Source organism: Corvus hawaiiensis, chromosome 26 (genome assembly GCF_020740725.1).
Source record: "Corvus hawaiiensis isolate bCorHaw1 chromosome 26, bCorHaw1.pri.cur, whole genome shotgun sequence".
NCBI classification, from domain to species: Eukaryota; Metazoa; Chordata; class Aves; order Passeriformes; family Corvidae; genus Corvus; species Corvus hawaiiensis.
The window spans coordinates 24,848,558-24,863,283 of record NC_063238.1 but is presented as its reverse complement, the minus strand read 5'-3'; the positions used below and the strand labels follow the sequence as shown (position 1 = coordinate 24,863,283).

At 37.2% G+C, this 14,726-nt stretch overlaps 1 protein-coding gene across 36 annotated transcripts in view; it reads right to left on the bottom strand.

Moving 5' to 3' along the window:
• The window catches only part of RIMS2 (regulating synaptic membrane exocytosis 2), a 456,084-nt gene that overhangs the window by 338,691 nt on the left and 102,667 nt on the right, over positions 1 to 14,726 (bottom strand). For all 36 annotated transcript variants that reach the window (XM_048329132.1, XM_048329133.1, XM_048329166.1 and 33 more), the window contains one exon: positions 2,679 to 2,986. In XM_048329132.1, coding sequence (XP_048185089.1) covers positions 2,679 to 2,986 — 308 coding nt within the window. The remainder of the gene's footprint in view (positions 1 to 2,678; positions 2,987 to 14,726) is intronic.

The window sequence follows — 14,726 nt, the reverse complement described above, 5'->3', positions numbered from 1 at the left end:
TTAAAATTATATCAAATTAGGATATATATATATTCTATGCATGGCTTCAGTGTAAAGAGAATATATTATCTTCTACCCTTAAAGGTGTTGAATGTAATAAAATTGTGCTGGATTTAAAGCCCAGCTGGCAAACAAGTACCACACAGCTGCTTGTTTACTCCCTCCCAGTGAGACGGGAGAGAGAATCAGAAGGGTAAAAGATAGAAAACACAAGAGTTGACACAAAGACAGTTTAAGAGGTCAAGTAAAAGCCACTCACACAAGCAAAGCAAAACAAGGAAATAATTCACTGCCTCCATGGGCAGGGAGGTGTTCAGCCATCTCCAGGAGAGCAGAGCCCCATCAGGTGTGTAACAGTTACTTGGGAAGACAAACTCCATCACTCCAAATGTACCCCTCTTCCTCCTTCACCCCACTTTATTTACTGAGCATGACATCATATGGTCTGGAATATCCCTTTGGTCAGTTTGGGTCACCTGTCCCAGCTCAGGACAGGTGTTGAATCTCCTCCCAACCTCCCATGCACCCCCAGCTTCCTCACCAGTGTGGCAGTACGAGAAGCAGAAAAGGCCTTGCCTCTGTGTAAGCCCTGCTCAGCAATAGCACAAACATCTCTATATTATCCACCCTGTGTTCAGCCCAAATCCAAATCATAGCTCCATACCAGCCTCTGTGAAGAAAATTAACTGTACCCCAGCCAAAAACAACACAAATTGTAAGCCTTCCTGGTATTATTGATGAGAATAGCAATGGCACCACAGCACATACAGATTTCTCCCCACCATTGAATTCTGGGCTCGTCTTTCTCAGCACTGTTGATATTCTCCTCTAAAAGCCCATTTTACCAGTAAGACTTTGGTTGGGCATCATGGAGGAATCTTTTTCATTAGGTCCAGAAAAAAAAGTCTATGTGAGGAACATCAGGGAATATAATTATTCAGAAGACCCTCTATCCTTCAGTAGCACATAATATATATCATATTCTGAGCATACTTGTATATGTTCATTAGGGAACATCAGAATTATTATCAAAAATAAAACATGAAGAGGCCAGTGAGTGAAAAAACTATCTGAACTTAAATAATATATTAAGTAGAAGTGATCACAACCAGAAAAATAGTTCTGTTTTCAGGCACAAAGCCTACATTCTTCCCGTTAGAAAATATTACTTTATACTGTCCACGTTTATCATTTAACTCCACTTAGAGTAAATGCATATTTTGTATCTCGATTATATATTTATTTATATATCACTCTCTCCCTCCATATTTCTGCATGCATATAATGTAAAAACACATTCAGAGTTAAATGCTGCGGCTAACAAGGGTTTGGGATTTTTTGTTATCACATGATCTATGATATTAATTTCCTGGCAAAATTAAGGGGCAAAAATGAACCACAAGAGAATCAACCTTTGTCTCCTGCTCCCTAGTGTCAAGTTAGGGGGCCAGCTGTGTTTTTTCAGAGACTACACATATAACTGAGGAGCACTCAGGACAACTAAGTACTGAACCCAACAGCCAAAATCAGAGCAAAAAGCAATAGGCAGAATAAGTTAAAAAAAAAAAAGGCTAGATTAATTACATTCAATTTGTTCTCATGTAAGACCAAAAATAGGAAATAAAATATGGTGGAATTCAAGAGGTGAGGAAAAAGGAAAACTATTTTTGTTATACTAAATGTAAAAGATACTATATACGTCTAACTTGCTTCAAGCTCTCAGAATAAATGCTGTAATGAGGTCATATCTGGGCAGCAGAGAAAAGCTGCCAGCTTATACTGTTCTGGCTGCCAAATTCCAAGGCAGCTGGAGGTCTCTCACACACGCATGAGGATATCATTTCCATGGAAACACCTGAGCAACCTCACTCTCATCTTTCCCTTCCCACCATATTTAAAGTTCTATACTGGTGTTGCTTAGGAAAAAATTTAATTCATTCAATGAAACCATTTTTATTTTTGTGTTCCAGTAAAACTTAGCCACAGAGGTTGAGAGTTTTCTAGTGCCTTTTAGTATAATCATATCAGGAAAAAGGGAGGAAAGTTCCTGCTCCAGTCTCCTACTAAGCCAGCTCTTACTACATTTAGCACCGATAGAGTTACAATTTCAAACAACGCAAGTAGCATCAACGTAAACCAGTAAAGGAAAAAATATTTATACTAATGACAGTTACTAACAGCAAGAAACTGAGAAACCACGAAAAGGCTCAGGTCATTACACAAAAATTTCACCATCCTCAATACTATATACTGCAAGTACAACCAGATATTTTAATTCAGTAGTCTGAACAGACACTGTCTTCCATTAATCTGCCTTTTTGAGTCCTATTTTGGATTACTAAAACTTTGCTATAACGTTAGTGACCACAAAAGAAATATGGTAACATTCTGCACAGCACAATGACTGTGATTTGACAAAGTTGCAAGCACATGGACAAACTCTGTCACACTGCAACTGTCATGTCCCACATTTTTTCCGTGAGAAGGAATGAAGATGGCTATGACCATCGGAAACCAACAAAAGACTTCTCAGTGCTGCTTCAAAATGCCCTGTTTTATTCTGTAGCCTATTTTATAGGCTACAGAATAAAAATAAGACAAAATTTTAAAAGATAAAATCAAATTTGTAGCATAAATTCATCAGATCTTATCAGGATAAACATTAAATACTTTCTTACCTGTCTGATGTGTCACTAGTTACTTGATGCTTAACTGTTGAACCATTCTTAATTGAGTCTTGTCTTGTGAGCCCTTGTGGTCTGTTTTTGTCCAGAGCTTGTGTGGATATGTCACCTGGTGGTCCTTGGTACTGCGGATGCTCCTGCAGTTTTGCTTTTTTCTCCTGAGGTGCTTCCTCGTTCCGCAGAGCTCTAACACCTTCTTGGTCCGGCTGCTGGGGTGCATGTGATCCGCTGTTATAGAACCAGGCTCCTGATTTTGTGAGGATTTCTTGTTGTTTTCGGCACAAGTTACATACCCACATTACCTGTTCAGACATATTTAAATGTAAAATCCGTTAGCTTGTAAACACTGCATGCAAAGTTTTCAGCAAGCACACATCAACTGACTGTTACCATTTCCAAAGGTAGAAAGGCTACGGTTTTAAGTCTATTAAAATTACAGTATCTTAGCTCAATACAATAAAATATGTCTGTACAACCTTGGAGTAACTAGTTTTGGAAAAAAATACAAACAAAAATACTTTTAGTCTTTTTTTTTTTTTCATTATTTGCAATACAAGGAAAAACAACAGATAGTAGCAATATAAATGAAAAGGTTCTAATACTGAGGTTCCAATGGTAATAAGTGTAAGCTTTGAAAATTAACACTATAATTTGAGGATGATAGAAAAAAATTAATTAAGAAGTCATTAAATTTTTAATCCATTTTAATTCTCTCACTAACAGTAAAGAACTTTAGAAAAGGTAATCTGCTGTTACAAACAAGTAATTTCATAACTCTCCAAAATGCTCCGCTGGTTTACTTCCATGGTGGTCTATATCCTATGTGTACATGTAGATGCTGACTTCAAGAAGTGACTTCAATTTCAGAACAATTTTAAATTAAAGCCATTTTATAACTAAAGTAACACAATGTATACGGTGGTGTATCTCTCCACTTCATAGCCACAATTTAGCTTTCACTATATGTTTACTAAATTATTAAAATTACTACAGCTTCCCAGTTATGTGATCCTGCATATAGTAATGAGATTTTTTTTAATATTCTAAAATGTACTTGTTTGCAAAGCTTTTGTATCTGATCACCTTAGTCACATGGCAGTTCAGGAAATCAACAACACCAATTATCTGTAAGTTAATTTCACATTCAGCTATTAAGTTATATGAGAATAAATCAGGATGCAGTGAATCAAATACAACACACCAGCCATGAACACATTGGACCATTCAAACTGATTATCATGTTACCCTAAAATTTGGATTGTAGATAGTATTAATCTACTGCAAGTTTCATCCTTCACTCCTTGATCTTCATTTTTCTTAAGCCTTAGCTCAGATTTCCTTTTCTTTTTCTTCTCTTTATATATTTTTGTCTAAGTACACCAACAAAATTGCACCAGTTTTGCTATATATTCCTTGAATGTCTACACTCAGCCTTCAATCTAGTTATCATGTCTCCAGTTCTAATCCTACAGCAAGCTGCCTTTTCTCCAATGATTTAGAGCATAGGACATTCAAAGGCTTACATCAGTGCTCATCACTCTTTTAAATGCAGCCAGCTCCATGGAATCACATTGAAGATGTAGTTCCTACCTCCACAATACATTTAGCTCAGTCCAGTAGAAAAGGTTTCAGAAGCTGCAATCTGTATCTTGCTTTCATTCTCCAGGCTGTTATCTAATAGATAACTTGGGTCATGCTCTCTAGTCAAGTCTCACAATAAATCTTTCAATGAGAGCTTCATGTAGAAGGTCACTTGGATGCAAGGTTCATACTCAAACTAAAGTCACCAACTGCCTCATTCACAAAGTGTTGGGCTGGGGCAGAAAAAGGAGGCATCAGTTGCCCATTTAATGGTGGTGGTATGCCCTATTCTGGTAAACTTCCTTCTTATCTTTTTATAGGGCTGATGTCATTTATGAGAACTCATGTCTGCTTACATCAAAAAGACAGAACAAACCATCAAAGCACTGAGGACAAAAAAGAGAGACCCCCCAAGTAGCAGGTTGCTCTCTGAGGTACATTAGATGTCCTTAGAGGACATTCAAAGGCCAAAACTGTGTATGCTTCAGGCCTGACCATCATTCAAATACAAATTTAAGCGCAGGCCTGTTTTACCTTTGCTAATTAAGTTAGAAAGTACATGAGAAAGCACCAAAGTGAAATTTCAGAACCCAAGACAGAAGTATTTTTGCCCTCTTTAATCAACAGCAGTTAAAAGGCTTAAATATTTCTGCCAGGTCTGTACACAGCAGAAAGTAGTTCTAACCTTTCCATGCATGTGACAGAGCAATGAAAGGAACAATTATATGAGAATGCAAATATATAACAACTTGAATGACAATGAGATAAAATCCACCAAAGTCCTCATTTGCTATTTTCACTTCTATTAGTAGATGTTAAATATCACAAAAACTATATACTACAGTCAGAACACTTGGGCAACTTTGTCCTTGGCTGACAGTCATATTTTGTCCTCAGACAATGGACTCCAGGATGACCAGCATTATTCTCTTGTACCCAACAGAATAAGAGTTCCCTCTGAATTAATATGATTTCCTATCGCCTCCTCTAAAACTAGAATCAGGAAGAGTACTCCTGACCTAACCTGAATCCTGAAAAGTTTATTTAGGGTATTTCAGTTTGAAAAAAAAAAATCAAACACATGGCCTTAAAAATGCATAGATTCATGAATTTTGCGGATTCTTTTTCTGCTTTCATAGGAGCATTTAATGATAATTACAGGTCACACTTCTGATAAAGCCTTATTTTCAACATCATTTCAACATGCAGGATTTCATAGTGTTAACCCTAACAGTCATAATTTTAGCTTCAAATAATCACACACACTGAGAAGAATGGGAACTGTCACACAGACAGAAATGTTTGTGCTTTCGGTGAGCACAAAAATCACAAGCCCGCAAATAGTACTGGGCTAAATTGACTTCCCCATCTTATAAGAGGATGTAGAAGCATTCTTGCAATTTAAAAAATACTGGCAATTTATAGTGCAGACCTCTCAATTAAATGACAGACACACTTGTAAGATGGTGTCATAAGAGCACAGACAGGAAGGTGGCATGTTCCTGGGCAGGATTTCTCCTTCTGCCCCCAGGTGCCTGGGACAGAGTGCTCAACAGCTCACACACATGCAGAGCGGGTCTGTCCCTGCCAAGTCCCTGCCAGGACATAGCATTTACTGGGACTGTGACAGCAGCACTGCAGAGAGGCGAAGTCCACATGAGTAGGCTGCATGCTCAATACCTGCATTTTGACAAACCTCCGAGGAGAAAACGTAGAATTTTCCCTTCTGAAAGAGAAATTTTAAAGGACTAATCCCTTAAATCAGAAATCTGTGCTCCAGAGTAGGCACACTATCTACTGCGCCCATTTGCAACTCTCCTAACCACCCTCCTACAAAGTTCAACAGTCATGAGCACATTTTGTACACAAAAACCTGGTTTGCAATTTGCAGGTGCCAATCCTCCACACCAGAACACTGCCAATTTGAAAAGGAAACCAGGGGGAAAAAATCTCCTCTCCAACGTTAAGTACTAGTTCAGAACTAGAATTCCAGGTGCTAGTGGCACTGGGTCGGGATGTGCGTTTCCATAGGAAAGGCTGAAACACCACCTAGTGCATACAACAGGCATTGCTGAAGCTCAGTTCAAATCAACTTCTCATTGCGGAAAAGAACGCACTAAATATATCTGACATTTTCACATTAACCCTTATATCCATTTTTTTCAAATAATAATTTCTTCTTTTTATACACAACACTGAAAATAAGTATTCTAAATTTGCATTAGAGAGATACACCTTAAACCTTCCATCTGCTTTCCATTCACAAAGGTTAGTTCTATACACTGAACTAATAAGTTCTAACTTGTTTTTGATTTCTTCACTATTTTTGGCAAGATTATTCATTATATGCTCCCACTTCTAACACTGCCCAGCAGCTTTCATCACATATTATTAGCACTTTTTACTACATGGGCCCATAAAACAAATTCTGCAAAACCTACAGTAATCAGCCATTTCACATCTACGTATCAGAAGTAATGAATGCACAAAAATTACTTCTTTGTATTGTTCTAAAAAAGATATTACAGTTTTTTGTTCTTAGATGAAATTCTTCAAAACACATTTGACACACCACTTTAACTTCAATAAATGGGAAATATATTTATCAAGAAATTACATCTGCAGATATTTCAAGCGAAAACGAAATGCAATTTAATAAAAGGATATAGTAATGACATTCATTTTACTATTTTCAGATAGATCATGTGAAAAGACAGCTACCTTACAAAACACCATTCACTATTCCCATAAGTATAGTTATAGATGGCCTAACACTAAATCCTGAGAACAAAATGGATACCTTACTTTAAGATTAGATTAAAAGGCTCAGTATATTTGATTATACATAACTTGAGTTTAATAGCTTTGACACTACAACGTAAGAAATAATTATGCCAAATCCTCATCAGCCTTCAGAACATTACTTCGAGTTACAGGTGTTCCGAGGTGAAAAATTGTCCTGGAAGGCTTCCACAGTATTTCACCAAATCTATTAGAGTTCACCTGCTTGGCACAAGCATCTAATATATATTGGCATTACATTAACTGTTGCACTTGCTGCTAGTAATCTTAAGCAAAGTTCATATGTTTTAATTACATTTGTGTTTGTGTTTCTTTTTGGCTCTCACATTTCATGTAGGATACAATTCCTTAAAAATTACACAAGGTAACAAGACTGTAGCATCAAAAGAAAGGAGGCAACAGAAGGAAGAGTAGAAAAACTCTTTGCTTGGGTCATCAAGGTAACTAATCATGATTACTTACACATTACTGCTAGTCCTTTTTTTCCCCTAATTTGTCACAGGTGCAAAACTTCATTACATCATGGAGCAGTGCAATGTTTGAAGCCTCCCTGCACTAAGGAAGTTTCTTCGAGGACATAGTACATCTCTCTATTCGTCACTATGCTGATGACAGGATCACGGAATCGTGAGCGTTGGAAGGGACCTCTGGAGATCATCCAGCCCAGCCCCTCTGCCAAGGCAGAGTTATCTGGAGCAGGTGGCATAGGAACGTGTCCAGGTGGGTTTGGAATGTCTCCAGAGAGGGAGTGAGATCCCTGGGCAGCCTGGTTCAGTGCTCTGCCACCCTCAGTAAGTTCTTCCTCACGTTGAGGTGGAACTTCTTGTATTTTGGCTTGTGGCCGTTGCTCCTTGTCCTGTCACTGGGCACCACCAAAAAGAGTCCACATGCCAATGTGGAATAGACACTGCAAACCAGCACTGGCACTATGTAACATGAGTCCCCTTCCTCTGTCCAGTCACAAAAACTAAAATTTACTGTAAAATCTGCTTCTTCTGCTTCAGGTAATATAGACCCAGTATCTGTACAGGCCAATGGTATCTTCCTTACCTCTAGTCCCTGTTTCTGCTAATCTTGGCTCATTTTGCCTATTTGAAATGTAACAGTGTTTCTGAGGAACTGTAAGTTCAATAAGAGAGCTTCCTGGGTTTGGGACTGTGAGAATCCCTTTCAACATCACCTCCCCAGAAAATGAGATGGAACTGTTTTTCTGGTTATCTTTTTTTTCAGAATACATTAAGATCTCCCAAAATTTTCCAGTAAAATAACAACATTATTAGTTGTCCCTGTCAAAAGTAAAACTTTTAAATTTTCTGTTTATTACTTAGAATTCAATCTTCCTTGAATTGGACTATAAGACTTCTCAAAGTTAGCTAAAACATAAAATCTTATCTATTTGGTTATATACACCACCAAAACATGTCTCATGTTTGCACTAAAAAAACAGTAATTCCCTTTTGCTCTCCCCATCTGCAGTCTATGCTCTCTCTTACAGCCAAGAGTACTGATTTCCACTACTGGTGAGGGAAAATCTGTTTTCTGAGGTGCTTCCTTTAAAAATTTCTGGGTTGACATTCCTTTTTAATGAAAGTGTCTATGACTGTGGAAGACTTATATATAGCATGTGCTATCCATAGCCAACATTCATATTTTTGGAAAACACAGAGGCTTTTGCAATGTCTCTAGGATTTCTCTATAAAGACATAATTCTAGAGGTCTGTGTCCAGAATACAGATGCATCTTTTGCAGCTGCTAAGATCTATTTTAAAGACACAAAATCATTATTTTGGAGTGAATGGAATAAATCTTTGTGCTCATACATTGTAAGCAGCAGAGTCTGGTTATAACTTTAATGAAACAAAGTCTTCCATTTCATTTTACTGCTCTGACTGTACAGACAAGTTCCCTTTTCATTTCCTTCTGTTACATTAATGCATTTTGTCAGTAAAATATATTACAGGAGCAAAGTTAATCTCTGAATTTGTGACTTTTATAAAAGTTGGTAAAGATTACCTATTTTTTCATTATTTTGATATGCCACTAGTCTGTGCTATGGTACTGACTTTCATGTTACAATCAGTTTGACTGAATGCCAAAACTGCTATAATGTTTATTTGCCTTACATCTGTAATGACAAACAGATACCTATACCCCAAAATTGTATTAAATATCAGAAGAATTCCAATACCACTTAAGAAAAGTGGGAAAGCTTATAATACTGGTATGAAACAAACACCTTTACATATATTTTAAGGGATATGTGTATTTGCACTACAAAAATTCTTTGTACTGGGGGGTGACTATATTTACTCTGGACTTTGTAGTGAATGGATATATCATGTATGAAAAGTTGTAATGGCCATAAACAACCAAGTCAGCATGAAATAAGTGTATCACTTCTTGTGCATGCATGTGATGCAGTATATTTACATGACACTATCTTCCAAGAAGAAGAGGAAATTATGTGATTACAATTTTTAAAAGGTACACACTCTTTTGTACCAGCGGTGTCCTTATCCTAATGGACAGCGTATCTCTTTTGCATCACTCTTTTATTATCCTTAAGACATATACTAGTAATTTTGTTCATACATTTTTTCAAGCTAGAGTATAATTTCTAATCCATGAGCAAAATTGCTCATATAATTATCAAGTAAGACATTTGACTAGGAAAACAGATTATTTATGTTCACAAAAATGTGGGGGAAAAAAACCCTCCATGTGCACAGTAGGACTAGAAACTGTTAGTTAGAACACTAATCTAGCTGGGTTAATATAAGCCAGAGTACATCCTTCCTAAAGTATATTGCATAAAAAGAAGTTGTTCATGTATAAAATATATTATATTCTTCAAGATCTGTAAAGGCAATACTTTGGGTTTTTTCACTATGGCACAGGCACAACTCAACACTGCCCAGTCCATGCCAAGGAAGACAGTGCATAATTCCCACATAGTGCCATATTGACCATACTCAGCTCTTTCATGAGCTTTCATGATTTCATTAAGAAGTAGAATGGTGTACAGACTTCCAGTGAGACAATGGCTATTGTGACATCGGGTGTGATTTGGACATAGTACAAACCGGCCAATATTATGTCTCAACAAATACAGCTGCACTGCTTCCAAAATGGAATTCATAAACCTACACAGTACTCCGGAGGGTCATGAGGGTTTATTTAATAAGTGCAGTGGGTTTGGCATGAAATTAACTTGCTCTAAGTGAACAGAGTTTACAACATGGTTCACAAAGGATACCTTTAACCTTGGAAATTTGAATAATTACTGAATATATTGAGAATGTACAGTCGACCAAGCTACACATTTACTAAATGTTCAGATTTGTAACAGTCTCAGAAAAGCAAGAGAACTGAGCACACATTTCCTGCACTTTTCTTAGGAAACTTAAGCGCCTTAAGAATACTGGATAGGAAGAAACCTCATGGATTGCTTCCAGTTGCCTGCTGCTTCAAAGAAAAAAAAAAAAATTTAAAATTCGTAATTTAATAAAATTTTATCTTAAAATTAACTATAAATAAAGAGCCCAAAATCTGTCAAAAGGCTTTTCCAATCCCTACAGCTACAATGGAAATAATGTCTTTCAATTTCCAGTGCTCGTGTATTCCAAACTAGTTTCTTGCTATTTATTCTTGTACCAGTATTGTCATTAAGTGTAAATAGCTCCTTTCTCTCCTCAGTGTTTGCTGCCTGATGATTTTATAGTGACCAATCACATACCCTCTCTGCTTTCATTTTTCAAGACCAAATAGATTTTGCTCTTTGAGACTACGCCTATATTAGCAAGACACAATCCTGTCACAGGGCCAGGTGCTGGCCCAGGATTGCCTGCTAATTCTTATGCTTCCTGGCACAGTCAGGCCTTTGCTAACCAGCATCTCCCAGACAATGCCAACACACAGTGTAGAAAAACAGCATGGAGCAGAAACTGCTCCTAATAAGCAGTTTGCACTCAGTTACCCTGCTACGGAAAGCAGAATTCAGGACTGTTGATCAAGACTGAGCCACAGAGGAGTCCCTGGCCTGTGTAGTTCAGAGAAGAAAGCTTTATTAGTTCTTAAATTCCTGATTTTACACTTAGTGGTATTTTACTGCACTCATTTTCACTACAGGAGTTCACAAGGTCATCTGGTTCTCTATTTTGCAGTATCCCATTGCTCCCCTGTGCTGATAAGCATCCAACTTTGTGTAACCAATGTATTTAATTACAGCACTCTTTTCTCTATGCCAAGGGCACTACTGAAAATATTCAAGATCTTCCCCAGTACTAAGGCTTGAGGAACTCAGCTAGGAAGTTGTTTACAGCTTTTCCCTCTAATTCTTTATTCAATTAATCCTCATTGTTTCAGTTTAACCAGTAATTTCTGGTGGTCTAGTAAAATTTAAGCTCCTGCAAAGTTAGTTATTTTTTACACTAACCCTTAGCCATCCCGGCACAAAACCAAGTTCCTTGAATTCATCAGTCCAATTGGTTTTGCCTATTTGTTCCCTTAATTCCTCAAAAAACAAATCTCTCAGTAAAGACTGTTGTTAGAGCAATTTTGCTCATGGATTAGGAATTTGTGAGGGAGGAAAGACAAATTTTTTGTAAAAAATACAAATAGGCAATTATGGTTGGAATAAGGCAATACAAATAGGCATTAGAATTACTAATTTTCAAAATTTTTCCAGCAAAGTGGTTGACATTAACAGCTTTTACACAAATATAGAATGTCTGAAAATATTAAAGGGTTTTTTTAATAAAATATTGTTACAATAATTTCTTAAATATTTTAATAACAATTATTATGAGCTATTATTATGCTAAATATTTTTTCCCACCAAATTTGGGACATAGTAGAAATAATCCAAATGCCACTTCTAAGTTGTTTTATTTTATCAAGACTTTTACTCTCACAGGCAATGTTAAATAATATTCAAAAATCTTAAAGTGATTTCATTTTGAGACTTTTGTTTCCTAAGAGTCTCAATTAGATGTTATTTATGCCTCTTTGTGTTCAAAAATCTGTACTAATGTCACAGCTTCATTAAGGGACCAGCTAATAAAAATAACAAATGATCTACAGCCCAGAGGTGTTGAGCATATTCATTAGTTAACACTTGTAAACCATCAGAAGATGAATGGCACTAAGTGTTCACAAGTTACTTACAAATATAAGACACAATGTCAACATCAACAAGGGACCAAAAGGGAGGAAATGTGACAGGACCACAATAAGCCTGGGGTCTGTATGCAGATGGCACTAAATTGAAATCAACAGAATTACGCCATTTACATCATCTGTGTCATCATTCATTACTGAAATTGTCTGAGAAAAATGAAAGATCCAACTCTAACGAAATGTAACATAATGGTAATAGAAAAATTGAGATGCTTATCATGTAGTTACTGGTGTATTGAATCCCACATAAACATTCTTCAACTTTCCATGAACTTGCTGCCTGGGCTCTAACAATGTAGTCACAGCAGCACAGCTCTCAGACAAAATAAAAAACATATAGAATCATCGAATATGTTGAATTGGAAGTGATCCATAAGGAGTATCAACTCCAACTCCCTGCTCCTCAAAGGACTGCCTAAAACTGAACCGTATCATTATGAGCATTATCCAGATGCTCCTGAAACAAGCTTGGTGCCATGTCCAGTTCTCTGGGGAAACTGTTCCAGTGACCAACCACCTTCTGGGTGAAGACCTTTTCCTAATGTCCAATCAGAAGCTCCCCAGCCCCCTTCCCCATCCCTGTGAGGAAGCCGTAGTCTGCAATGAGGTCACCCCTCCGCCTTCTCTTCTCCAACCGGGACAAGCCAAGTGACCTCAGCCACTACCCCTAAGTCTTGCCCTTAGGAAGAATTTTCACCACTTTAATCTCCTTCCTCTGGACTCACTCTAATAGTCTGAGGTCCTTTGTACGCTGTGGTACCCCAAACTGCACACAGCACTCAGTGAAGCCACACCAGCTCACAGTATGGTGGGACAATCACCTCCCCCCACCAATTCTCAATGCTGTGGTATCCAGCCTGGAAACCTACACTGAGTTGCACACTACAACAGCTACACATCTTATGACTGCAATAGCTGCAGCCACAGTTAACCCTGACAGAATAGTAAGAAAATCTAACATTAAAAAGAGAATTATATGTATGTCAGTATGTTTGTTTCAGGAATTTCAAAACAGAATAGGAGACTAAGGGTAAAAAAGCAACAGACTTAGTGACACCTTACACAGTCAGGTATATACACCTATCAATATGCTGAAGAGAACAATTATATTTAACAAAAGGAAAAAAGGAATTTATGAACAATAGAATAAAGCTCTTTTTTCTTTTTTAATCCAATGCCAAATAGTCCCGTTTGTTAGGAAGCAAATAAAGTTAACTGCCTATATTTCTACTTTATATATATTGACACGTTTCTGTACTTCCATAATTATTTCTTACTTCAAAGTATCTACAAATTCCACATATGCAAAATCCTTCTGCTACTTCAGCAGAAGCAACTAGGTGAATGCTTCCCCTTCTCTGCTCGTATAAATTAGCAGGCTTTGAAAGCATTATTAGTGAGAATTATCACCTTTCCTAAACTTAGTTCTATTTCAAATTCACTCAGATAATTGTATCTACAGTTTAATGACCACTTCCTTCTTTATAGCTCTTTTGCACCATTCCCTCTTGCAGGAAAAGTGAAATATATCATGGGAGAACTCTTTATGTACATATTATGTGTATGTGAGCTGACAGTCCAAAGCCTTAATAAAGTCCTTAATGTTCTTCCAAACTCTTAATATGAGAATCCAGATGAAGTAAGAACAGCAAACAAGTCATGGAGCAAGTGTCTTGAAGAACATCAATAACTGAATTTCTCGTCAAAAAAGAACCCACACTACAATTTCAATTTGCAGCTAACAACTAAGTATTAGACTTTTCAAAGAATATTACTGAATTACAAAAATAATTTTGTCCTGAAAAAGTTTGCATGAGTATTTGAAGCTCCCACAAGAATAAAAGGCTTTCTAGAAGTATATCCTGGAAACTATGTCTGTGCCTTAAAAAGGACATAGAATTTGCCTTAAAAAGAGCATATAGTTTGTTAGGAATTCTTTCTAAACAGGCTGTGTCGTTTTACATTCCAACTTACAGCTGGAAGCTCTTACCAGTTTACCCTGTTAAACCACTGAATCTTACTATTGATACATCTCCATGGGGCTTCTGTTTCTCCCTTCATTTTTTCAATATTCACTACAGACAATGTAGAAGGAAGCAAGTCAGCTCTGTGAAGACACCACATGCAGCCTATATAAATGGCTAGACTAAATGTTTGAGGCTTTAGAAAGAAAATCTCAACTTTTGTTGAGATTAAATCCAGACACAATGGTTTCTTTATGAAAGAATTTTTAATCTTCTCAGAAGGTGAAGTTATATGTGTTTTAATTCCCAGTTCTGGACTAGACCTAACCCATATTTAAGTCCATGGAGAGCGAAGACAGTGGTCTACTTCTCTCTGGTAAAGCCCTCCTTTTGTTCCCTAGCTGCTAAGTGTAAGTTGTAACTGGTGGCATGCTCTCCCTCGAGCAATGGCCTTACACAGCAGGCAGCCATTCTGTGGATTTAGGGCCTGAATAAACCCTCACCTATGATTGTATCC